This window comes from Saimiri boliviensis, chromosome 11, assembly GCF_048565385.1.
Source record: "Saimiri boliviensis isolate mSaiBol1 chromosome 11, mSaiBol1.pri, whole genome shotgun sequence".
In the NCBI taxonomy this organism is placed as follows: domain Eukaryota; kingdom Metazoa; phylum Chordata; class Mammalia; order Primates; family Cebidae; genus Saimiri; species Saimiri boliviensis.
The window spans coordinates 96,185,102-96,210,651 of NC_133459.1; the positions used below are offsets into that span (position 1 = coordinate 96,185,102).

Here is a 25,550-nt window from a genome sequence, read left to right on the forward strand (position 1 = left end):
TTGGCTTTGGGCTGCAGCTAAAACTGGAAAAAAAACACAGCTGATTTGCAGGATGTAAGATTGACTCAGAAATGTGTAAAGCATTCCTTGTTTAAAAAATAAATGAGTTAAAATTGGTGAGCGGTGAGGCAGAGGAAAAACAAAAATAGGAAAATGAAAGGCAGGCAGAAAATAAGCCTGGTACATTAAATGTAAATTATGAAACCTACCTCTTTCTGAGAGTGAGGCATGAGTGTAGACCTCATAGCTCCCGTGCATGCTTGGGGGAAACCTGATTGCCACAGCATATGTTAGTGGTCACCTGTCCTCAGGGCTTGGCTGCCTGGCCCAAATGGAGTCCATGATCTTGGGGCAGGAACTTCCCACAGCGAAGGCTCTGCTTTTTTTTTTTTTTTTTTTTTGAGACAGGGTTTCGCTCTTGTTACCCAGGCTGGAGTGCAATGCCGCGATCTTGGCTCATCGCAACCTCCGCCTCCTGAGTTCAGGCAATTCTCCTGCCTCAGCCTCCTGAGTAGCTGGGATTACAGGCACGCGCCACCATGCCCAGCTAATTTTTTGTATTTTTTTTTTTTTTTTTTTTTTTTTTAGTAGAGACGGGGTTTCACCATGTTGACCAGGATGGTCTCTCGATCCCTTGACCTCGTGATCCACCCGCCTTGGCCTCCCAAAGTGCTGGGATTACAGGCTTGAGCCACCGCACCTGGCTGGCTTTGCTTTTTGTAGTAAACCAGACTTGAAGTCTAAACTAAATTTAAAAAAAAAATTATTTACTTTTCCTTACAGTTTTGTCAATTGTAAGTCAGAAGGAAACTCAAAGACTCTGACTTGAAATATCTCCCGATTTTTCAGTTACAGTTAAAAAAACCTACTTACATATTGAGAAAAGTGGAGCAAATTCTAAATAAAGGTAACCCAGTAAGATGGAGACAACTGGGAACACTTTTGGGAGGCTGACCTCAAAAACATGAGACACACGCTGTCTCACTCAGAAATCTTTTTCCCCTTACATTTCCTGAAGAAAGCAGAGATCTTGCATGCTTGCCATTGACTTGGAAAGCTAAGTGCACCTTACAATGGATATTCTTGGCTCCATCTTTTGAAAACATAGAGACTACATCATTAGAAAGAACGGAATGCTGTCAAGGGTTCTAGTGATGGATTCTTCAAGGCCCCGACTTCCTGCCCATGAAGTCAGCCCGACTGTCAATGTGAGGCCCTCTGACTGCAGGGGAGCCCAGCCTTACTTAGAGAGGCCACAGGTCTTCTCTTTTCCTTCTAGCCCCCGTGAAAGCTGTGCGTGACAGAGAAACGCTGTCTTTCCACAGCTGATTTAAACTAAAGCAAAACAAAAACTTGGTCAGAACCATGAGTGCCATAGATGCCTTTGAAGAGTGGAGAGACACAGCTGGACAGGGTTGGACTGGAAGAGATGGTCAAGAAGCTACTTAAGAAAAGAGGTGTCTGCAGGGGAATTGCCCATTCAGAAGCAAAGCAACCAGGAGCACCAGCTCTGAGGCAGGGTTGAATTCTTGCTCCAGCGGTTGGAAATGTGGCAAACTCAGATAAGCTGCGGATCTCTCTGAACCTGTTAGCTCAACTGTAGGATGAGCCTGATACTTCTGCTCCAATTGCCTACTGGATTCAAGGAAGAAAGGGAAAAGAAAGGGTTCACAAATCATTCATATTAGAAACAGACAAATGTCCATTATATAACTAATGTTCCACCAGCTCCAGTGAGAAGTAAGCGTACTAGCTACTGCTTTTGAGCACCTATGTTGTGCCACGCTTTTCCACCTACGTGTTTCAAACCTTATGGTTACATTCAGCCCCACTTTACGTAGAGGGGAACTGAGATCAGAGAGGGCAAGTGACTGTCCAAAGTTCATCAGCTGTTAAAAGACAGAATAGGATTTGAACGCTGAACGTGTTTCACTTTATTTGAATGATGGCAGATTCTACTGGTGTCAGCTGGGTTCAGCAGGATGTCCCTGAACCCCTCACCCAGTGGCTGGCAGAGGATTTCTAAGAAGAGAGGATGGAAGGCAGAAGAAGATAGGAGTAGAATATGAATAAGTCTACCTCAGGGTTCCATTTTGTTCCATGTCGCAGTGAGGGGCAGGGGATGAGGAACTGCTGGGAGAGGACAGGCTGAGTTCCCTCCCTGGGGTGATTCAACGATTCAGTAATGCATGAGAGTTCCGACTCCCCATTTTTTATTGGTGCCATAGCCCCTTTCTCTCTCTCTCAAGTTTTTTTCTTCTTTGGCCTTTCTAGCCTCTTTATTTCATGCGTGCACATTCTTGTCTTTTTCTCCTGCCTCTTCCCTCTTTACCACTCTGACGCTGTATCAGCGAGTCCCTCTACAGTGTCGTATCTAACTTTTTTATTCATTGCATGATTTATTTTTAGCCTGAAACAACTGCATCCTAAAAATGGAGTTTCTAATGAGACAGAGGCTGAGCAGAGCTATGTAAGGTATCTGGGGCTTGGCCTCCCAGCCTCCCTAGCCTGGCTGTTTTTCTACTCTTGCGCGTGCGTGCGTGTGTGTGTGTGTGTGTGTGTGTGTGTGTGTCTGCTCTTTGTCCTGAGCCCACGATTCCAGAGCTGGCTGGACCCAAGGAGGTGAAGAGTCACTTCTCGGCCCCAGGAAGGGCAAAGAAGAGATACAAAATCAGTCTGTCTGCTCCCTGCTTGGCTCACCAAGGCCTCTAGCAGTCTTCTGTCCTCTCTCCTGCACACAGCCTATTTGGGAACGAGAAACAAAACTTTTCCCAAATGAAGAGAACTCACTTGTTTATTGTGGGGGTTTATTTGCTGTCCTCTTGCAGGGCAGAAGAGGGACTTAATTTCCCCACGTATGATGGGAAGGACCGAGTGGTAAGTCTCTCCGAGAAGAACTTCAAGCAGGTTTTAAAGAAATATGATTTGCTCTGCCTTTACTACCATGAGCCGGTGTCTTCAGATAAGATCGCACAAAAACAGTTTCAGCTGAAGGAAATCGTGCTTGAGGTGAGTAATCAAAGGGCATGCTGTCCGCGCTGCCCCAGCGGGTATGGGTGCTGAGACAATGCCTTTGGCCAGGGGTTGGGATGTGGGAATAGGAGTGCAGAGAATATAGACTGAAGTCTGCTTCATTTTGGCCTCACGTGAATCAGATGCTCTTGTCACAAAGCCGAGGTGTGTGAACAATGAGGGGTGGGTCCAAACTCTTTGTATGAAGAGGGTCAAAGGCGCTGCGCTATGACGGATCTGATGTAAAGCCTTTCACATATGGCCCCCTTGACTTTTCAAGGGCCCTTGTTCCAGCCAGTGTTTCCCAGATAGAATGTAGAAACTGTGGTTAAAACTGTTTGGCTGAACTGAAATCCAGGGACCACTTGTGGATTTCACTCAGTGTGCCCACTCTGCTCCCTCAAATCTCCCCGTGATCCTGGAGAGACCAGAGTTACCTGACCTTGCTTCTCTCCGTGAGTCAGATGAGAATATCACTAAGTGACTTTCCTCTCTCATGATTTGCTGTCAGTCAGCATTACAGAATGTAGTTATGTGCAGATCTTCTGAGCGGCATATTCATTTATGCGATTTTTTTTTTTCTCAGAAAGTTCTTGGTGTGACTTTAGGGCAGAGCTGAAGTCAGTTCTTATTTTATCCGCATTATATGGCCTGCCTGTTTGTAACCTGGCACTGAGGCCCATTTTCTAATCATTTGTGAGTGCTCCAGAAACTATTTCTGCCGTTCCTCCTGGACAGCTTAAGATGGCTTACACTTTAAGGGTAACTGAGGGTGCCAAGAATGCTAGTGGGCACCAAGATGCCTCATCAGTCCCCATGGCTAGCCCAGGCGCAATCCTGTGAAAGGGATATTTGAGAATTACAGTGTATTATCCAGCAGAATCAGAGAACTCAGGTCGATGAAATAGTTTGATTAACAGAATTATCATATAAAACCTATGTGGATTTGATTTAAAAAAAAATAGACTGTAATAAAATCCAGCAAAACTATCCCAAATACATCAAAAATACATCTCCAACCTTGAGCGCTGAATGTGGAAGTTCATTTCTCTCTGTGGGTTGCAAGAAAAGAGAAAGCAGGGGTAGTTATTAAGCTTTTATACTATAAAAGAGAGCAAATCGCAGGCTGGGAAAGAACAGGACATGGCTGGTGCTTAGCCCATGACAGCAACACTTATGTTATATCTCCATCTCAAACTGCCATACTCAGTCACTGAGAGACATGGTTATGAAAATGTAATTGAAGGCGCAAGAGTTCTCCCTATATGCTCATCACTGTCCAGTTAGCCTAGAACTCTAAAAGAATGCCTTTGGGTGGCCAGCACAGGCAAGGACATTCATTTCTGATCTGATTCTAATTTTTTTTTTAAAGAAATCTCTTTCTATCATCTCTCTCTCTCTCTCTCTCTCTCTCTCTCTCACGCTCCCCCAGGTATGTCTGTCCCCAAAGACTATGCAAAATCATGAGCAGAAACTTTCCCTGGGCTTACCATCCCTCCAGACACCTTTGATCCAAGAAGGCCCTTTTCCCACGTGGGTGGGTGCTGGGCCCAGCAGAGACTGATGGGGTCAATTCACCACAGGAGTTAATTTGATGCCCCTTAGGCTGCCAAGGTTGGCGTGAGGCATCATTAGGAGAAAAAGAAGACAGAACTTGAAGTCAGGATATCTGGATTTAAATTCTGACTTTGTCTCTACTAGGCACAGGACACAGGGCAAATTATGTAATTTCTCAGAGCCTCCTTTCCTTAGCTATAAATATGGAAAAATAACAACTATCATGCAGGCTTAAGAAATCATTAAATAATAATAACGTTTATTAAATGCTTACTAAGTGCAGGATTGTTCTAAGCACTTGGTATTAGCTTGTTTAATCCTTGCACTAATGCTGTGAAGTAGGTACAGTTACCAGTCCCATTTTGTAGATGGGGAAACTGAAGCAGAGAGGCTAAGTTGTTCAAGGTCACACACTACTGCCGGTGAAGGCTGCTGTACTTAACACCTACCCTGCACTGCTCCTGAAATCAGTGGGAAAATGCCCAAGGGGCTTCTGGGTAGCCTGTTTAAGATGCTTTCAAGAGTCTTTCCTAAACAGAGTTGCTCAGCCTCTGGACCCAGGTCTGATGACGCCAGCTGTTTCACCAGCAGGGCCGAGAAGTACATGGTCTGGAGGCACTGCTCAAGCAAAAGCCCAAACTGAGGAGGAAGTCTGGGATCCATTAGTGAAGGAGGGGAAGGGGCAGATCTTTGTTGAGAGATTTGTCCGGTGCAGCATCGAGGAAAAAGATGGCTCCAGGAAGTCCGTGAGTGGAAACAGTAAATATGCCTTTAAACTTTCTTCATGGTCAGAACCACTATTTTGTCCTCTTAATCCTCTAGACCCCACACTTGCACTAAGAAAAATAGTCTCTGCCCACTTCTAGGGCTGTGGCTGTTAGAGGGTGGAGGGGAAAGAGGAGGCAGTTTCTGGTGTCCATCCATCAGACAGTGTGGTCTCAGCGATGGGCAAATAGCTGCAAGGGAGGTGGCTCTCTTCCCCCTCGCAGCTTAGGAAGGTGGCTTCTGACACTTTTTATCATACCCCACTGTGACCTAGTATACACAGACACACACCCAGACACACACATCCACACCAGAAACAAAAATTTCATAAAGCATTACGTATTACTTGGGTAATTAAAAAAATATATTTTCTTTTTTTATTCTGTTCTCTTCTCTTCTATTTCACTTTAAAAATTGATTCAACCTATGAAGTTGATTTCGCTCGCCAGTGAGGAGTTGCCATCCCCAGGTTGTAACACCTGAAGAATTTCTAGGAATTAGAAACTCACAGCTCCTCACACTAAGGCCACCCCATTCTAAGAAACTCCAAGGACACTGTAGTCAGTCACGTGTATTTTGTCGGCATCTCTAAGGGATGTCAATGAAAAGAGCCCGAAAAAGCTCCATCCACAGAGTGAGGTCATTGTCTGATGAGGGGCACCTGAAATGCCATTCAATTAGTCATGCATCTGTCACTTACTTTATGCTGGGCCCTGGGGTAGATGTTGTGGATACGGGAAAACGAGATCCTCAAGAGGCACACAGCTGAACACAGAAGAAGACGTGGACACGAAAAGCCACAGTGCAGGGAGGTTGCCATAACAACAGAACAACTTATAAGTTTCTCACGGAGAGTAGAGGAAAGAGGAAGAGCCAAAACTGGTTTGTGAAATGCATAGGAATTTATTGGCAAAATAGCAAAGATTCACCAGATATGGTGGCTCACGCCTCTAATCCCAGCACTTTGGGAGGCTGAGGTGGGCTGATCACAAGGTCAAGAGATCGAGACCATCCTGGACAACATGGTGAATCCCCTTCTCTACTAATACTACAAAAATTAGCTGGGTGTGGTGGCACGTGTCTGTAGTCCCAGCTACTCGAGAGGCTGAGGCAGGAGAATCTCTTGAACCTGGGAGGTGGAGGTTGCAGTGAGCAGAGATCGTGCCACTGCACTCCAGCCTGAAGAACAAGAGCGAAACTCGGTCTCAAAAAAACAAAAAACAAAAAACAAAGATTCTGATGGCTCTCAAGTATTTTCCACATGGTAGCTTTTTTCCAAAATTTGGCAAAGAGAGCCTTATTTCTTTAGGGTAAGATTTTTGTCCCTACTTAGTCAAGTTCCTGTGGGAGAGGTAGGCCTTTGAGATGTTGCCAGCTGCTTACATTCCCTGAGTCTGAATTCTGTCGTGAGAACAGGGCTTGAGGAGGGGAAGAGGAGAAGAGGGAGAAGATAAGGTCTGTAAAGCTTAGCAGGAAAAAGGCAAGTAATAGGACACCAGGAAGCACCAGACTCTAACTGTGCTTTCCAATCCGGCCAGAGTCCAGCTCTGGAGGGCCCGAGGGTCAGTGCAAGGTCCACAGTTCTGTGCAGATATTCTACACATACTTGTTCATGAGAGTCATCTGGGCTGATCTGAACTCCTCATTTGATAGCTGTAATCCTGACTTAAACAGCGGGTAATTCTGATTCCTAGTTGGGTATTCTTCATCAACAAATTAGCACATCCTCGTTTAGAAATTTCAGACCATGTGAAAAAGAATGAAAAGGCAATAAAAATAACCACATCGAAATAAGCATAGATAATGTTTTGGTAGATTTCTTTCCAGTGTTTTTTTCCATACATAAATATACATTTTTAAATTGAGAATTATGCCATTTATAGAATTTCATTTCCAGCTTTGTTTACTTCCATATATTGTATTTCTATGTTATTAAACAGCAATGTTAATACCAGCATAGTATTCCACTCTATCATTATATATATTTTAAAAATAATTTCCCTATGTTTGGATCCTCACACAACTTTTAGAGTTTTAAAAGTCTTTATCTATCTTTTCATTGTTGTTTTAATGAACATTTCTTTGATTTCTGGTTGAAGTCTTCCATAAAATTATTTTGCCATTTAAATATTTTTTTCTTACATGAATTATTTTTCTATGCCTTTTCTCATTTTTCCATTGGGGTGTCAACACAAATTATAAAGGGAGTTGCAATTTTGCATGCTGTCTCTTGCAGCTTCCGCCAAGATAGTAAATTTAGTCACACCACGGTGGCCAACTTCCATTAGCATTGCAGGACTCAGAGGCAGAGGATATGGGCAGGGAATTCAGTTTTTCCTTGCTGTTTTGTTTCCTGCTTCCTCTTTTTCCTTGAAACTGCTGCGCAAGCTGCTGCTCCTCTCATATCCTATAAATATTGCCAGAGAAAGTCCTTCAACATCACCGTTTCCCTGAGGTGGAAGTGCTTGAGAGATGGCGTGTTCTAACAAGGGCTTCCAGATCAGACAGACTTGGGTTCCTTATTTGTAAGGTGGAGATGACTGTGCTGTTGTGAGGATTGAATGAGGCTGCCCAGCAAGAGCACAGCTCTGGCACGCAGAAGATACTTAACAAATGCTGGCTTCTTTCAGCCCACACACTTCATTTTGTCAGGATTCTAAACACAAGGCAGCTAACCCCATGTCTACAAACTGAGGAAACCAGGGCTTGGGAGCTTGGGACTGGAAGTGCATTGCCATCTTGCTTATTCACAGCCAGCTTTATGCACTCCTCCTCTTATAGTTTATTCACTCCTCCTCTCTGGGGCTGGAGAGGAGTGACTTGCGGGTGGTCACGGTCTCTCTCGATGTTTCCCTGTTTGGCTTTCTCTCTTCTGCAAGGCTTTGCTGAGCCTGTGTCGGCTCTGTTCAACCACCTCTTCAATGCCGTTTGTTACATTAGACCTTGCCCCATTTTCAGTCATGGTTCAGGCTCACCCACTTTGAAAGGTACTTCCAGTTTCCTTCTAATCCCTTCTACCTTACTCTTTTTCCCCATGGAGACATGGGTTGTATTTTTTCCCTCTAGACGAGAAGCCTCATGAGAGCAAACTGAATTAAAGGCAGACTTGGTAATAGGGGAAGCAAAACGAAAAGCGAAACAAAACAAAAGCAAACTGAGTCAAGTTCACATTGGACAAGGATCAAGAAACTCCTTCTGACTCAAAAACACAACTAAATGAATGGACGTGTCACATGACAACATGACAAGTGGAGCCCCAGCTGGCCAGGCATCAGCAATATGGCCTCCGCATTGTGAATTCCTGAGCCCTCTACACATAGCATTACGGTTCTGCCCCGCACCCAGCCTGGGATGAGGAACCATTGACTCCTTCCTCTTCCCCTTCTGCCTTAACACAGATCTTATCCCTAACTCCAAGACCTTTATCTTTTCCTCTACACCACTTCAGTGCTAGGAGTCCAGCATTCCAACCTGAAAAAGAAGGAAAGGAAAGAAAAGGATGAAAGCTTTTTCCTGGTGAGCGTCACACTTACACAGAACCAATTTTATGGCCACTGAAATCACCTGTAGAAGGAAGGGAGGAAAAAGACAAGCAAGGACCTCGGAGCTCAGTTAAGGACTTCTGGGCCCTTTTCATTTCATAGTCACGTGTTTCACAGGTTGATGCTGTCAGCCGTGTAAATGTGTTTGGGGTGGCAGGGTGGAGAGGGGTGAATAGCAACTAAATAGACTAACCTGTAACGAATATGTATTTATTGAATTAAGGAAAACTATGGGGGATTTTTTTTTTCAGGCAATTAGTGAGTGTTTCAGAACATGAAAACAAGTATTACAGATCCCTGAATAGAAATAGTCACTCATTTCTCAAATAGTCATTGCTATTAACAGACACTCAATAACCTCTGCGTGAGTAAATGAATTAGTGAGTGTACAGATAAGGAACAAGCAATACTTTTCAGATCGCGAACAGTAGAACTTGGTTCATTCATTTAGAGTGAAATAGGTCCCTTGAGCAGGCAAGAATCTGGAGTCTTGGGAGTTGAACCAGGTCGACCTGCTGCTCCTATAGTTTTTCAACAGGCTGCAGCTAGAGTTCAAGGTCTAAGGCTGCTCCTCAGTGTGCCCTTGGTGGGGTCCTTCTGCTCTTCCTGCTTAAGAAAGTCTCACTTTAGCTCACCATCAGAGGCTGCTGGGATGCTCTGCTGCCATCCACACACTACCTGCCCAGGACGATTTCACCTTGAGTTTTGATGAGGACAAAACACATCCAAACCATAGCACTTACAAAGATGCAGGTGGAATGGCCCCAGAGTCTAGGGAGATGTTCCTCTTTTATTGCTGAGAAGAACTCACTTCCTTTAGGTTTATGCTTAAATGTCACCTTATCAAAGAAGTTATCTCCCTGACCACCTGTGTAAATCACACTTTCCACACACTCATTTTACCTCCTCCACCCACCCTCCTCTGTACTTTTTCTACATAGTACTTAGCTGACATATCGCATATTGTCTGACACCCCTTCTTTTAGTACATTTATGTTGCTATAAAGGAATACCTGAAGCTAGGTAATGTATAAAGAATAAAAGGTTTATTTGGTTCACAATTCTGATGCCTGAAAAAAGTTGAAGATTGGGTGTCTGTATCCGACTAAGGTCACAGGATGCTTTCACTCGTGGCAGAAAGTGAAGAGGCAGAGATTACATGGCACCAGAGGAAGCAAGAGAGAGACAGAGAGAGAGAGAGAGAGAGAGAGAGAGAGAGAGAGAGAAGGTGCAAGGCTCTTTTTAACAAGCAGCTCTAAGAGGAACTAATAGAGTGAGAACTCACTCAGTCACCACCCTATCCATGGAGGATATTAATCTATTCATAAGGGATTCACCTCCACGACCCCCAAGACCTCCCATTAGGCCCCACCTCCAACATTAGGGATCAAATTTTAACATGAGATTTGGAAGGACAGACGTCCAAACTACAGCACCCCCTACAGAATGTGACATTCACAAAGGCAAGGACTTTGTTCTATTTGTTGCAATACCGCAGCACGTAAACCAATGCCTGACTCAGTGGGTATTCAACAGTATTTGTCGAATGAATGTTGAATGAGGAGAAGGGGAAGGAGGAGAAGGGAAAAGCATGTATTATGAACTTACCATAAATCATGCCAATATGGGACTTTACATATGTTATTTTATTTAATTCTTACAATATATTCTCACATTACAGACAGAGAAATGAGCTAGAGAGCTAAGTAAAAATTGCCCAAAATCACAAAGCCATAAGACGTTAGATCATGAAACAGGGTTTGAACCCAAACCAATTTGGTTTCAAATGACATGTTCCTTCCACTATGCCAAGGAGCAGCTGAAAGGGATTGCTTCATGTTTGTAAGCAGTGTGCCAACTTACAAAGGGACAGATGTCTTTAGTTTGTACTCTGGATTTTCACTCACACTTGAGCAGCACTAAATAGTACAACCGGACTATGTGTTGAACCTAAATGACTAGTGTGAGCCAATGGGCTGTTGCTTGGCACCTGGAATATCATAAATGCTTGCTGGATGGATGGCTGGAGAGGGAAAGAAGGAAAAGTTCAAGAATTAGAAATAAATTGCTTATGCTGAAAATATATTTCTCTTTGATCTCTTTTTAAAATTAAGTTAAAATTTTTAAAGTGTTGAGTAGAATTGTAAAAGAGTTTGAATTTGCCAGATTCAGGAACCTGTTTGTTACACTTGCTTAATCCCACCAAAATATGGGTAAAATTGATTTTTTTTTTAACCATGGGACTCTCAGCCCAAAACATACATACAGGTGGGCAGAAACCTCCAAGCGTTATAAGGCTGACCCTTGTTCTAAACCTATTTAGCACTGGCAAATATCCCAGTGGTTGCATTTCCAAACCCCAAGAGAGGAAGGCAAAATGAAGTTGCTAGAGTTGAGTGAATCTGCAGATGGAGTCGTGTGGAAACGCTGGGCAGGGAATAGCAGCACACACAGGATTCAGGTATTTTTTCCAACTGTTGGCTGCCCAAAGATGGCAGTCTCCAAATTCACACCTGCTCCCCTCTGAAAAATTAGATGAGGTCAGGCTTATTTTGGTTTGGCTTGGAGAATGAAGCCTCACGCAGAGTCCACACTGTCTCAGGGGGTGCTCACTTTGAAACCACAGTTCTCTGTGAAGCCAAGTGTTGCTGAATTCAGTGTGGAGGGCCACTGGGCACAGATGGGTAATACAGGTGATGCTATGGGGCGAGACAGTGAAAGAACAGAAATGCTGGTTGTAAAAGCATGGATTGAGTTGATAACAGTTAAATGTTTCCTTCCACCTATGGAATTAATAAGGAAATGGAGGTTTCATGAACTGGAAAATACACTGTTGATTCAGAAGTTTTTAGACCATTGGGACCTCCTTTCACTGCTCCCACCTCCAAAGCCCCCAGTATTGTGCAAGCCCAAATAGGACACCTATTCACCACCTTCCTGAGGTAGACCTCCTTCCCCAAATATACATTTTGATATTTATTTATTTATTTGAGATGGAGTCTCGCTCTGTTACCCAGGCTCCCAGGCTGGAGTGCAGTGGTGTGATCTTGGCTCACTACAACCTCTGTCTCTCGAGTTCAAGTGATTCTCCTGCCTCAGCCTCCTGAGTAGCTGAGACTACAGGCATGTGCCACCATGCCTGGCTAATTTTTGTATTTTTAGCAGATACAGAGTTCATCATGTTGGCTGGACTGGTCTCGAACGCTTGACCTGAGGTGATCCGCCAGCCTTAGCCTCTTAAAGTGCTGGGATTACAGGCAGGAGCCAACCACACCTGGCCCCAAGAGTCACGAATTTTAAAATGGGGACATGAGATACCGTGAATGTCACCACTGCAGAAATATTATAAGAGTTATTATGATATAAGGCGGTAAAATTAAAAGTAAGAAATAAAATCTGATTCCAAATCACAAGATTTTTCTTCACTCAGCAGCCCTACTCTCTGGTAGTTTGAGCTTCGCAGTTCGGTGTGGAGTATTTTTGCGTAATTTTCAGCTTAGCCTTAGCACTCATTCAAAATGACTTGCTCCACCCAGAAAGCCAGCCCCTTGAAGAACTGAGCCTGTTCAAAGAAGCCCCTAAGGCTTCCCTGTTTTATAAACTGGATGTGGTAGGCCAGAATTATCCAGATAAGCTGTTTCTGTTTGGACAGCCACGCAGGATAGGGGCCAGTGCGGCATCTTGCAATGTGATGGGGTGGGCAGGCCAGAGCTGCTTCTGTGTGCCCAGAGTGCTGGTTCCAGGAGCTTCCACCTGCTGCTCAGGTGCCCCAGCCAGACAAGGCCCTCTCCTCACCATCTGCCGTGAGCTGAGTGGCCAGGAGAGCCAACAGGTACTCCCTCCCATGCTCGCCTGCTTCTACCTACACAACACACACGATTACTCTGGCCCTGGCTATCTAACTGTTAGCCTGACCACAAACCGCCGATTTATGAAGGGACTGTAGCATCCTCCAGACACAGAAGAAGAAGTGAATGCAACACATAGATGACTATTGGCAGTAGCGCCTAGCAGTGTGAGATGAGGCTTTGGAGTGAGAGCCACCTGAACTTGAGTCCTTGCACTAGCTGTGTGACTGGAGGCGGGTCACTTAGCTCATCAAGGCTGAGTGCTTCCTCTATAAAATATAAGCCACAGTACCCTCCTCATAGGAGTTTTTTTGTTTTGTTTTGTTTTGTTTTGTTTTTTGAGATGGAGTTTCGCTCTTGTTACCCAGGCTGGAGTGCAATGGCCTGATCTTGGCTCACCGCAACCTCCGCCTCCTTGGTTCAGGCAATTCTCCTGCCTCGGCCTCCTGAGTAGCTGGGATTACAGGCACGCGCCACCATGCCCAGCTAATTTTTTGTATTTTTAGTAGAGATGGGGTTTCACCATGTTGACCAGGATGGTCTCGATCTCTTGACCTCGTGATCCACCCGCCTCTGCCTCCCAAAGTGTTGGGATTACAGGCATGAGCCACCGCCCCCGGCCCTCGTAGGAGTTTTTTTTTTTTTTTTTTTTTTTTTTTTAGACGGAGTTTCGCTCTCGTTACCCAGGCTGGAGTGCAATGGCGCGATCTCGGCTCACCGCAACCTCCACCTCCTGGGTTCAGGCAATTCTCCTGCCTCAGCCTCCTAAGTAGCTGGGATTACAGGCACGCGCCACCACGCCCAGCTAGTTTTTTGTATTTTTAGTAGAGACGGGGTTTCACTATGTTGACCAAGATAGTCTCGATCTCTCGACCTCGTGATCCACCCGCCTCGGCCTCCCAAAGTGCTGGGATTACAGGCTTGAGCCACCGAGCCCGGCCCGTAGGAGTTTTAAGAAGGCAAAAGAGGTCACGTGTGAAGCGATGGGCACACGCTGGGCGCTCAGCGAAGGGCGGCTCCTGAAATCGCTGTGTATGTGAAAGCCCATTGAAAACTCCCACTCTCCACCTGAGTTAGTTATCCATGGTATCTGCTGTCATTAGCAGATGCTATCAAAATAAACACGAGTCAGACATTTCAGAAACTTCAGCCAAGCAGGAACAGATTCCTTTTCTGTTTTTCAATGTGCACTGTGGAAGCAGTAACTCAAAGATCTCTTCATTCAATCATTATTTTGCATTGATGAGGCCTCTCCATGACAGGAAGCACCCCACCCCCTTTTTAAAATGAGGTTCATCAACCTTCACTGAAGGTTAGTTTAAAAAGGGATGATCTCTCTGGCCCCACAAAGCACTGAATATCATGTGAAACTTTTTCCCAAGGAGAGCGGGAGGGAGGGACTACCAGAGGAGGTCAAGGCCTGGGCTTCCAGACTGCATTTTCACAGGCTCTTGGGTACAGAATTCTGTTGAGAAAAATTGAAAAAGGGCATGGCCTTGCCGCATGTCAAATTCACTTTTTAAAAATTCCACTGCAATAATATTTTTGGATAAAACAAAACAAACCTGGCCTTCAGGGACAGCCTCCCTCATTCTGTCAGACACGGCAAAACGCTCTGCAGTAAAAGATGTGATTTTATGTTAGAGACTGTGGGAGCAATAGCTCTCTGTGTGGGCTCAAGACCAGCTGCCCCAGCAGCACCTGGGACCCGGGCAGAAATGCAAAGTCTTGGGTTGTATCCCAGACCGCTGACTCAGAAACTCTGGGCTGGGCCCAGCAATCTCTTCTCACCAGCTCCCCCTCCAGGGAATGCTGATGTGCACTCAGGCTCTAAAACCACTGACTCGATGTAGTGGGGTTTGCCCTGTAGTTAATTGGTAGGGAACTTTCACCACCTACTTGTCTACATGTTACTCCTGTGAGATTGGATCTCATTTTTTTTAGATAAGGAAATTGAAGATCAGGTAAGTTGTGACTTGTCTAGAGTCTCACAGCCGGTAAGCTGCAAAGCCAGGATTTGTGCCCAGGTCCCTCTGAGACCCAGGTACAGGAACAAAATATAATGGATGAAAGTTTGGGCTCTGGAGCTAGAGTGTCAGGGTCGAAATCCTAGCTGAGTCGCTTAAGCGCTGTGTGTCCCCAGGCAAGTTGGCTAACCACTCTGTGCCTTGATTTCCTCCTGCAAGCCTCTACCTCATGAGGGTTTTGTAGAAATTCAGTAAGATAATTCTTGTAAGGCAGTTGAAGCAGCAGCTGGCATATAGTAAATGCTCAGTGAGTGCTGTTTTTTACTATAGTTGGTATATAGCCTCTCGGAATTGTGGGGTAGGCAAAAATACATAGCATCTTCCCTTGGGTCGCTTCCTTGGCATTGACCAATATGATAGTCCAAAATGCCAATAAAAACAATCAACAGCCTCCTGCTCCCTGAAAGCCCTTTCAGAGGCCGCCCATTCTAGACCTAAGAGGCCCCCGTTACTCGCTTGAATCCCATAAAGTAGCTGTCCTTTCACTGAGCCAGCCTCCTCCATGAGCATGTCACATGCCGACTGCCCAGCTATACATAGCTCAGGCCTACTTTGGGGGCAGCAGAAAGTGACAGGAGATTACCGGAGAGAAACGTCAGCTCTCTGGTTTCAGGGGAGGACACACAGTTGTTGAACTGCTTGTCATGTCGCCAGATGGCATGAGGGACAGTGGGTACAAACAGCCATTTGGCTCTTGGCTCACATGAAAAGAGCAGGGTTGCAGCCAGGGTGTTTTTAATGACTAGCCTGAGGGACATTCACTTGGAGCAGAGATCTGTGACATTTTCCCCCAGGCTCAACTTTTTTTTTCATATTTCTGGTTCTGCAGAAAGTAATCGTCACCCACTTCCTTTCAACAAGTAACCACCTCCTTTTTCTTTGTGATCATCCACATCCCCACCTTCCTCTGACTGTGTAGTAAATTAGTCTTTCTCCTCTACAAAGACAATTCCTGGGAAATGGTACAAACGTAACTGTCTTCCTTTCTTTCCCTGGATTAGAGCTGGTAAGTTCCATGAAGAGACTGGGTTGGGTGGGGTCTCCACGGAAGTATTGGATGTGGTGCTCTGGGAGTCCCAGGGCAGTCCCGCAGCACAGGGTGCCCCTCTGGCTCCTGTGTCTCCTTGAGTAAGTGAGCCACACCTGCTCTACCATGTCCTTGCCACCCACCCAGCAGTTTAACTCCCAGCTTTGGCTTCTGTCCCAGCTCTTCTCTAAAAGGTCACCCATGACTTCCCAGTCTTGAGATGGGGCTCCCACCCTCCTTGACTCCCTGTGACCACCTGCTCCTTTGTGACTCCAGAGTCGTGACACCAGGATCCCTTCTCTGCCCCCAGTTCTCCCACAGCTCTGCTTTGCCTCCAGGACAGGCTTCTTGCTCTTCGCCCTGACACAGACAGCCCTCGACCCTGTGGCTTTCTCTCGCACTCGCCTCCCAAAGATGTCACCTGTCCTCAAGCCCTCACCTCTCACACGGGATCCCTCCCCTGAGCCCTAGGTCAGCACCTCTGGCTCTGGGCTGGACCTGGACGGCCACGACCAGGAACTCTCTGGGTCTGAATCCGTGCTGAGAAGCTTCCCCAGCTCTGTCATACCCTTCTGCCATCACTGTGTCCGCCACTTCGTTTCCTCATAGGAAACACCACCTTGCCTCCTCCCTCTTCTCCGGTCTCTCTCCTTCTCTCTCCAAAGCTAGGGAAGAGTTACCAGGTCTCGCTGATTCTCAACTTGTAGCATCACCTGCACAAGCCACTTCTTCTCCCACTGACACCGTCTTAGTCTGAGATCAGAGACATCTCCCACGTAGACTATGACATCAGCCCCCCAATCGGTGGCCTTTCCTTTCCACTCTCCTTTCTGTCTGCTCTGCGCACTCAGATCCACTCTTGCCAAACTCAACTTAGTCGTATTACTCTCCTACTCAGACAACCCCCTAATCTGGAAGCTCTGGACTAGAGCTTCCAGTCCTAGTAGTGAAGTCCTTCACACATTTTTTCTAATATGATTTTAACACGGAATTTCTTTCAGCTCCTCAAATAAGCCCACTGCTCAGGTAGGCCAGCCTGTTCTCCCGCACACCCCTGCACATTCCCACTTGCAAGCCTTTGCTTACACGATTTCCTCCTCTTGGGATTCCCTTGCAGCCCCCCTCCGCCTACCTGACACTCCTCTTCCAAGGTCTAGCTGGCTTCCCCTTTTCTAAGCAGCCTCCCTCTTCATTCATTCATTTACCGAAGAAACTACTGTTCGTTTTCTTTTTAGATTTCCTCTGTTCAGGTATTATGCTAGGTGCTAGAGATAGCATGGGAGAAAAACAGGCACGGACATGGAGCTTACAGGCTACAATGCAGACAATTGCTAGACAAAGAATCATATAAATTCATGTGCGCTTGCAACGGTGAAATGGTTGCAAAGGAAAAGCACAGGGTGCCACAATTAAGGGTTAAAAGGGAAAAAATTAAGATTGGGAGTCAGGGAATGCCTTTTAAGGAACTGACATTTAAATGTAGACTTCAGAAAAAGCAGAAACCAGCGAACAGTTGGGGAAAGGGAATTCTATTTGGAGGGAAGGGTGTGTGTAAAAGCAGAGTATGTGTTGGTGCCTTTGTGTGAATTAGAACAAGGCGTCCCCGCAAGCAGCAGAAGCTTCCACCGGCCTCGGGTTTGAGAGCACAGTTGAAGCACGTGTTCCTGTGCAGAGATCGGAGCCAGGAACAGGTTTGATGTTTTGAGGAGCCGAAGGCAATTGTATTAAGTAAGAAATAGAGTGACCCCAAATGAGGCTTGAAAGATAGGACGAAGAGCGTCGGACATTGTTGGCCGTGTTAGGGATTTAGATTCATCGTGAGTGCATGGAAATGTAATCCACAGTGCTTATCACAGGCCACTAGGCTCTGCAGGAGTTGACCTCCCAGCCCACGAGCTCTCTAAGTCTCCATAGCTCTTATTTTTCTGTCCTACTCCTATAGCACCTAGAGCTATTTTTTTTAACGAGTTTCCGCCATCATTAAATCACAAGGTCCTTGAAGCTGACGCGTGTCTTACATGTTTTGTTAACACAATAGCTTCTCGATTAATGATTGTTCCCTTTCCATTGCCATACTTTATTACACTATGGTATTTTTGAATTGGCACAAGATCCAGAACCCTAGCCAACTCTCATAAAAGAAGAAAATCTAATGTTTACTAAGCACTTACTGCATGCCAAGAACTGTGCCAAGCACTTTACATGCATTATTTCAGTTAATCATCAAAACAGTCCCATCAAATAGATGTTGGTTTTATCCATCTTTTACATTGGAGTCACAGCACAGGCTTTTGGACACGTCAAAAATTCCATGAAATGGATACTGATAGTGTCCATCTTTTACACTGGAGTCACAGCACAAGATTGTGGACAAGTCAAAAATCCAGGTCTCTGATTCCAAGCCCTGAGCTCTTAACAACTGGGACATAATATCCATGAGTCATTTATTCATTCGAAGATGAGATCTACTTGGGCCCACCCTGTCATCACAGAAGTAACAGTGGTGCAATAAATACCTACAGGATACAATATTTTAGCAAGAGTCAGGCTATAGTCTAAACACCCACTTCTTTCCTATTGAATTATGCATATTATTTACATGGAAATTTTTAGTCTGGGCATGGTGGCTCATGCCTGTAATCCCAAGATTTTGGGAGGCCAAAATGGGAGCATCACTTGAGCCCAGGAGCTCAAGACCAGCCCTGGCAACAAAGGAAGACCCTGTCTCGACAAAAAAATCAGAAAATTAGCTGTGGTGCAGGTGTGTAGTCTCAGCTGCTCAGCGGCTGAGGTGGGAGAATTGCTTGAACCTGGCAGGTCAAGGATTCAGTGAGCTGTGATTGCACCACTGCACTCCAGCCTGGGCAAAGGAGTGAGACTAGATTTCTCTCTCTCTCTCTCTCTCTCTCTCTCTCTCTCTCTCTCTCACACACACACACACACACACGCACGACCTTAAAAGAACTTTAGAAAACTTTTTTTGTACTCAAAAGAATCAGCAATGGTTAAAGAAAATCCTAATGTTTCTAGAAAGAATGAGCACTGACCAATGCCCAGAGGCTGCGTATAACCAACCGATAAGAGACAACCATGTTCTCTAGGACGGACTATCTAAGAAAGAACCAACCAGTCAGGCGCGATGACTCACGCCTGTAATCCCAGCACCCTGGGAGGCCGAGGCGGGTGGATCACGAGGTCAAGAGATCGAGACCATCCTGGTCAACATGGTGAAACCCCGTCTCTACTAAAACTACAAAACATTAGCAGGGCATGGTGGCGCGTGCCTGTAATACCAGCTACTCAGGAGGCTGAGGCAGGAGAATTGCCTGAACCCAGGAGGCGGAGGTTGCGGTGAGCCGAGATCGCGCCATTGCACTCCAGCCTGGGTAACAAGAGCGAAACTCCGTCTCAAAAAAAAAAAAAAAAAAAGAAAAAAAAAAAGAACCAACCAAACAGAACCAGCAGAGAGACAGTTGTACATCAGCAGGAGGAAACTGCAATTCTATCTGAAACAGTGTACTCATTTTCTAGGAATTTAGGAGATATATTGGCTCTGCTTTTTTTTTCTCATGTATGTAACTCTTTGTCACCATATTTGACGACAATTGCCTTTTACCCAGGGGCTCAAAAGGCCCTTGAACTTGTGAAGTCCTTGGACCAATCCACCCATTTATCCACAAGTATGCTGAGTGTGTCCAAGAAACTCCAAGATACAAAGGAAGCACAAAACAGGGAGGTCCTTTCTTCTGACACCAAGCGCCAGAGTACTATGCCCTTGTGAGGTGCTTTTGGAGTTCCAGAAAGGAGAATGGGGTGAAAGATGAACCCGGAGCTGGGCTCTGCAGCCGAGGGTGGCCAGGGCTGGCAGTGACCTGGAATGAGACTAGGCTGCAGGAGAGAAGGGAGCATGTGAGCTGGAGAGTTGGGGCCAAAGCCAAGGCAGAGGCAAGGGCAAGCCGAATGTGAGAGGAGACAGACTCCTGCCTGCCCCACTGGCCCAGCAGAGGCTCCTGGCTGCCATGTCAGGAGTCGCCTAGAAGGCCCCAGGCTGTTACCACAACCGTTCTCCCCATCCCAGTCTCACTGCTCTCAGGTGCTGCCAGCCCTGACACCCTTGGCTCCCACGGAGACTTGCTAGGACTGACAGCAGTGATGATGACAGAACTAAAGTGGGCAGGTTTGGGCCTTACCAAGGGGGAGGCAAGAGTGATGGGAGTTCTGCAGGGATTTTGAGTCAGGGTGCCAAAGAGGAGGTGGGCAGGTCTCAGCCAGGCGTGGGATCCTGGCCCATCTGTGATTCCCTGCTCTGTCTCTCCATCTAAAGGATGGTGACTGGCTGTGTTTAGTTTACCAGGAAATCAGAAAAACAGAATCAAGTTCATTTGAGACAGCACCTCCCACTCATGTATCTTCAAAAATCACATATAAATATCCACAAGATCACCAGAAGGCCATGCTTTTTACATGCCTATGAGAGGCACACATTTGCATCTAGCTACAACCAAATAATAAAACATGGTAGTGCATATCTAGGAGAGATCAGAGTTCAATTCCCTGTTTAATTCTCAGAGTTAATTTCTTATTTTATCTCATCGTCTATTCAACCATTTATAGCAGTGTTTTTCAGAGTGTGGTTTGAGATCTGCTGTGTTAGAATAATGGGGTGTGGTAGTATGACTTATAAAAATGTAGATTCCTGACCGCACCCAGCTCGATTTTCTGCTCACTTGTGCTGAGGTCCAGGAAGCCCTGCTTTACTCCCTGGGTGATTCTTATGCATGCTGAAGTTTAAGAACCACTGTGAGAGGCTCATGTTCTAGGAGTAAGGAAACTTACCATATCATGAAGTCATTAGGTCTCATCATTACTGACTTTGAATGTTATACAAGGCAACATTTAACTTAAGGTTTAACAGCACTAAATAGAACACAGGGGCTTATGTTGGAAACCAAAAAAGTCATTCAAAAATGGCCTTGTCTAATAGATTAAATGCAATAGAGTAAAGCCAAGTGACTTGCAGAAAGATTGGTCTGTTTAGGCACTGCAGAAAATCTCAAGATGAGTCATACATAAATACTGACGATGTCTGTAATCCTAAGTTTTGCCAAGTTCCAGCCAAATTAAAAAGAAAGAGAAAACTGCATGAGGGTTGGTAAGGGTGGTGGGGGGTTTGGTTCATTTGTTACCTGCCATTCCACTCCTCCCCACCAGTCCTCAACCATCAGAGGTACTCCTCGGAACTGCTCTCTGTGCTTTAGCTCACAATCCTTGCTCTTAGAGAAAGGGAAATGCTTAGGAGCAAGAGAGAAAGAAAGAGGCTGGGAACAGATGAAAAGGTCTTGGAGGTAAGAATGAATAAGCGAAGGAAAACCTCAAGGTGTTCAGAAGAGGAACTCCGAAGGAGAAGACACACGCATGGGAAAAATGAAAGGAAGACATAGAAATGAAGAAGATATGAAAGGAACAAACAGAAAAGAAAGTAGAGGGATTTATAGTATGAGTTGTAGAGACAAACAGAACCAGGGTAAAACCATCAAGAAGACAGTAAACCCTAATGGTGTCTGGACCAAACAATAGAACTGCCAAATATGCAAAGCAAAAACCGATAAAACTGAGAGGAAAAATGAACAAATCTCTAAGATTGGGAAACAAACAAACACAAAATTTAAGAAAAGAATTCTTACCACTCTTATTCAAACTAGTGCTAGAAGTTCCCACCCGTGCAGTAAGGAAGCATAAGGAAAGAAAATGACGTGCAGATATAAAAGGAAGAAATTATTTGCAGATGATGAGATTGTCTACCTAGAAAAATCCCAAGGAATCTAGAAAACAAAACAAAAACCTCTTAGAACTAGTAAGTGAGTTTAGCACTAACATTAACAAACATTAACAAATTAATTGTATATCTATGTACTTGCAATAAACACATGGATGTGAAAACAAAAAAATACCACTTATAGTAGCTGAAATAATTAAGTGATTAGTTATAAATCTAACAAAACTTGTGCAAGACTTGTAGGCTGAAAACTATGCAATGCTGATGAAAGAAACCAAAGAAGATCAAATAAATGGAGAGACATACCATATTCGTGAATTGGAAGACTCAACATAGTAAATATGTCACTCTCCCCAAGCTGATATACAGATTTAATGCAATTCCTACTGAATTCTAGTAAGATTTTTTTGTATGTATAAATGTGATTATTCCCAAGTTTATACAAAAATGCTAAAAGGCTAGGAGAGTTAAAGCAATTTCAAAAAAGAAGAATAAAGTGAAAAGAGATAGTCTACCTGCTCTCGGTATACTTGATCCTAGCTACTGCAATCAAGACTGTGTGGTGTTGGCACAGGAACAGACATACAGAGCAATGGAACAGAATTGGGAAACCACAAGTAGAACCACATGAATATGTCAACTGATTTTTGACAAAGGTACAAAACCAATTGAGTGGATGAAAGACAGCCTTTTCACAAAAAATATCGGAACAGTTGAACATCTGTTGGCAAAAATAGAAAAAGGAACCTCAATCTGTCTTAAATTTGTTTCACTCAAAGTGAATCAGGAACTTGAATGTAAAATGAAAAACTATAAAACTTTTAGAAAAAATAGGAGAAGAATTCGGATCTGAGGCTAGGCAAAGAGTTCTTGGACTTAACATCAAAAGTATAATCCATGAATGAAAAATGTTGATCAACTGGACTTCATCAAAATTGAAAACTTTTGTTCTTTGAAAGATCCTAGTAAGAAGATGAGCCTGTAATCCCAGCACTTTGGGAGGCTGAGGCGGGTGGATCACGAGGTCGAGAGATCGAGACCATCCTGATCAACATGGTGAAACCCCGTCTCTACTAAAAATTCAAAAAAATTAGCTGGGCATGGTGGCGCGTGCCTGTAATCCCAGCTACTCAGGAGGCTGAGGCAGGAGAATTGCCTGAACTCAGGAAGCGGAGGTTGTGGTGAGCCGAGATCGCTCTATTTATTGCACTCCAGCCTGGGTAACAAGAGCGAAACTCCGTCTCAAAAAAAAAAAAAAAAAAAAAAAAAAAGAAGATGAAAAAAGGAGAGGGCGCCAAGATGGCCGTGAGAAGGCAGCACCAGAATACAGCTCCCAGCAAATGAGATGCAGAGGGCTAGAGGACTCCATGATTCCAAACGAGGTGCCAGGTTCATTTCAGTGGGACTGCTAGGGCACTGAAAATAGCCCAGGGAAGAAGCCACAGGGTGAGAGCCGCCCAAGGGGGCAAATCCGGATGGGGGGGTGCATCCTCACCTGAAACATGCAGCTGGCTTGGAAGGTTGGGAGACTTCACCCCCTTGGTGCTCTGATTCAGATCCTGTGCTTACCTCATCCCTCCTACAACCCACGGTCCAGGAGAGCCCTGCCAGACCATGGGGCATCATGGGTTGTCGATGCAAATCTCAGCAGCAGCTCCAGGAGGGTACAGCAAGTTGTCCCATGGACCTGGGTGGAAGTTTGGACCAACACCAGCAGGACAGACCGTCCCACAGAAAGAGGCAGAGTTGAAAGCAGGGAACCAGACCATAAAGCCTGGCAGGCCCCACCTCCACAGAACTCAAACTGAAGCCCTCGCTAGAGAGCTTGGCAGCAAAAACACCAGTTTGACCCCAACGAGGAAGATCGAGCTCTGGGAGACATGCCATAGGGAAGGCGGGGCCAAACTCACCTGCAAACAAACTCCAGGGAAGGACCACCCCCACCCAACAAGCTGAATGAACTGGAGAGAGCCCAGCAATGCCCTCTACAGGCCAAAAAAGATACAGCTCCAACCCTAACAAAAAAAAGACCACTCAGAGACTCCTCCTGAAATTACCAACTTCAAAGATCAAAGGGAGATAAATCCACGAAGATGGGAAAAAAACAGCACAAAAAGGATGAAACCATCAAAGAACAGAGCACCTCTTCTCCTCCCAGGGATCACAACTCCTCACCATCAAGGAAACAAATAAAGACAGAGAATGAATTTGACCAATTAACAGAAGTAGGCTTCAGAAGTTGGGTAATGACACACTTCTCTGAGTTAAAAGACCATGTTCTAATCCAATGCAAAGAAACTAAGAACCTTGAAAAAAGGTTAGACGAAATGCTAACTAGAATAACCAGCTTAGAGAAGGACATAAATGACTTGCTGGGGCTGAAAAACACAGCACAAGGCATACACAAGTTTCAACAGCTGAATCAATCAAGCAGAAGAAAGGATATCAGAGATAGAAGTTCAAATCAATGAAATAAAATGAGAAGGCAAGATTAGAGAAAAAAGAGTGAAAACAGATGAACAAAGCTTCCAAGAACTATGGGATTATGTGAAAAGACCTAATCTATGCTTGATCAGCATACCTCAATGTGACGGGGAGAATGAATCTAAGTCTGAAAACACTCTTCAAGATATTATCCAAGAGAACATTCCTAACCTAACAAGGCAGGCCAAAATTCAAATCCAGGAAATACAGAGAACACCAAAAAGATATTCCTCAAGAAGAGCAACCCCAAGGCACATAATTGTCAGATTCACCAGCGTTGAAATGAAGGAAAGAATCCTAAGGGCAGCCAGAGAGAAAGGTCAAGTCACCCACAAAGGAAAGATCATCAGACTCACAGTGGACTTCTCAGCAGAAACCCTGCAAGCTAGAAGGGAGTGGCAATATTCGACATGCATAAAAGAAAGAACTTTCAACCCAGAATTTCATATCCGGCCAAACTGAGCTTCATAAGTGAAGGAGAAATAAAATCCTTTATGGGCAACCAATTGCTAAGAGATTTCATTGCTGCAAAGCCTGCCTTACAAGAGCTACTGAAGGAAGTAATAAACAGGGAACAGAAAAACCAGTACCAACCACTGCAAAAAGTACCAAATGGTAAAGAACAAAGACACAATGAAGAAACCACATCACCTAACGGGCTAAACAACCAGTCAGTAACAAAATGGCTGGATCAAATTCAAACTTAACAATATTAACATAGAATGTAAATGGCCTAGATGCCCCAATCAAAAGACAGACTGGCAAACTGGATAAAAAGTCAAAAATCATCAGTGTGCTGTATTCAGGAGACCCATCTCACATGCAGAGACTCACATAGACTCAAAATAAAGGGATGGAAGAAGATTTACCAAGCAAATGGAGAGCAAAAAAAAAAAAAAAAAAAAAAAAAAAAAAAAAAAAAAAAAGCAGGGGTAGCAATCCTGGTCTCTGATAAAATGGACTTTAAACCAACAAAGATCAAAAGAGACAAAGGGACATTACATAATGATAAAAGGATCAAGGCAACAAGAAGAGCTAACTATCCTAATGCACCCAGTGCAGAAGCACCCAGATACATACAGCAAGTTCTTAATGACCAACAAAGAGACTTAGACTCCGGAACAATAATAGTAGGAGACTTTAACACTCCACTGACAATATCGGACAGATCAATGAATCAGAAAGTCAACAAGGATACTCAGGACTTGAATGCAGATTAGGACCAAGCAGACCTAATAGACATTTACAGGGACACTCCACCCCAAATCCACAGAATACACATTCTTCTCAGCACCACATTGCATTTACTCCAAAATTGACCACATAATTGGAAGTAAATCACTCCTCAGGAAATGCAAAAGAACAGAAATCATAACAAACAGTCTCTCAGACCACAGCGCAATCAAATTAGAACTCAGGATTAAGAAAAGCACTCAAAACTGAACAATCACATGGAAACTGAACAACTTGCTCCTGAATAACAAAGGCATACACAATGAAATGAAGGCAGAA

At 44.7% G+C, this 25,550-nt stretch overlaps 1 protein-coding gene across 1 annotated transcript in view; it reads left to right on the forward strand.

Annotated features, from left to right (window-relative positions):
• Window positions 1–2,533: 2,533 nt before the first annotated feature.
• Window positions 2,534–25,550, forward strand: part of CASQ2 (calsequestrin 2) — a 74,164-nt gene continuing 51,147 nt past the window's right edge. The window contains exon 1 of the mRNA XM_003933509.4: window positions 2,534–3,009. Coding sequence (XP_003933558.1) covers window positions 2,776–3,009 — 234 coding nt within the window. The 5' untranslated portion in view covers window positions 2,534–2,775. The remainder of the gene's footprint in view (window positions 3,010–25,550) is intronic.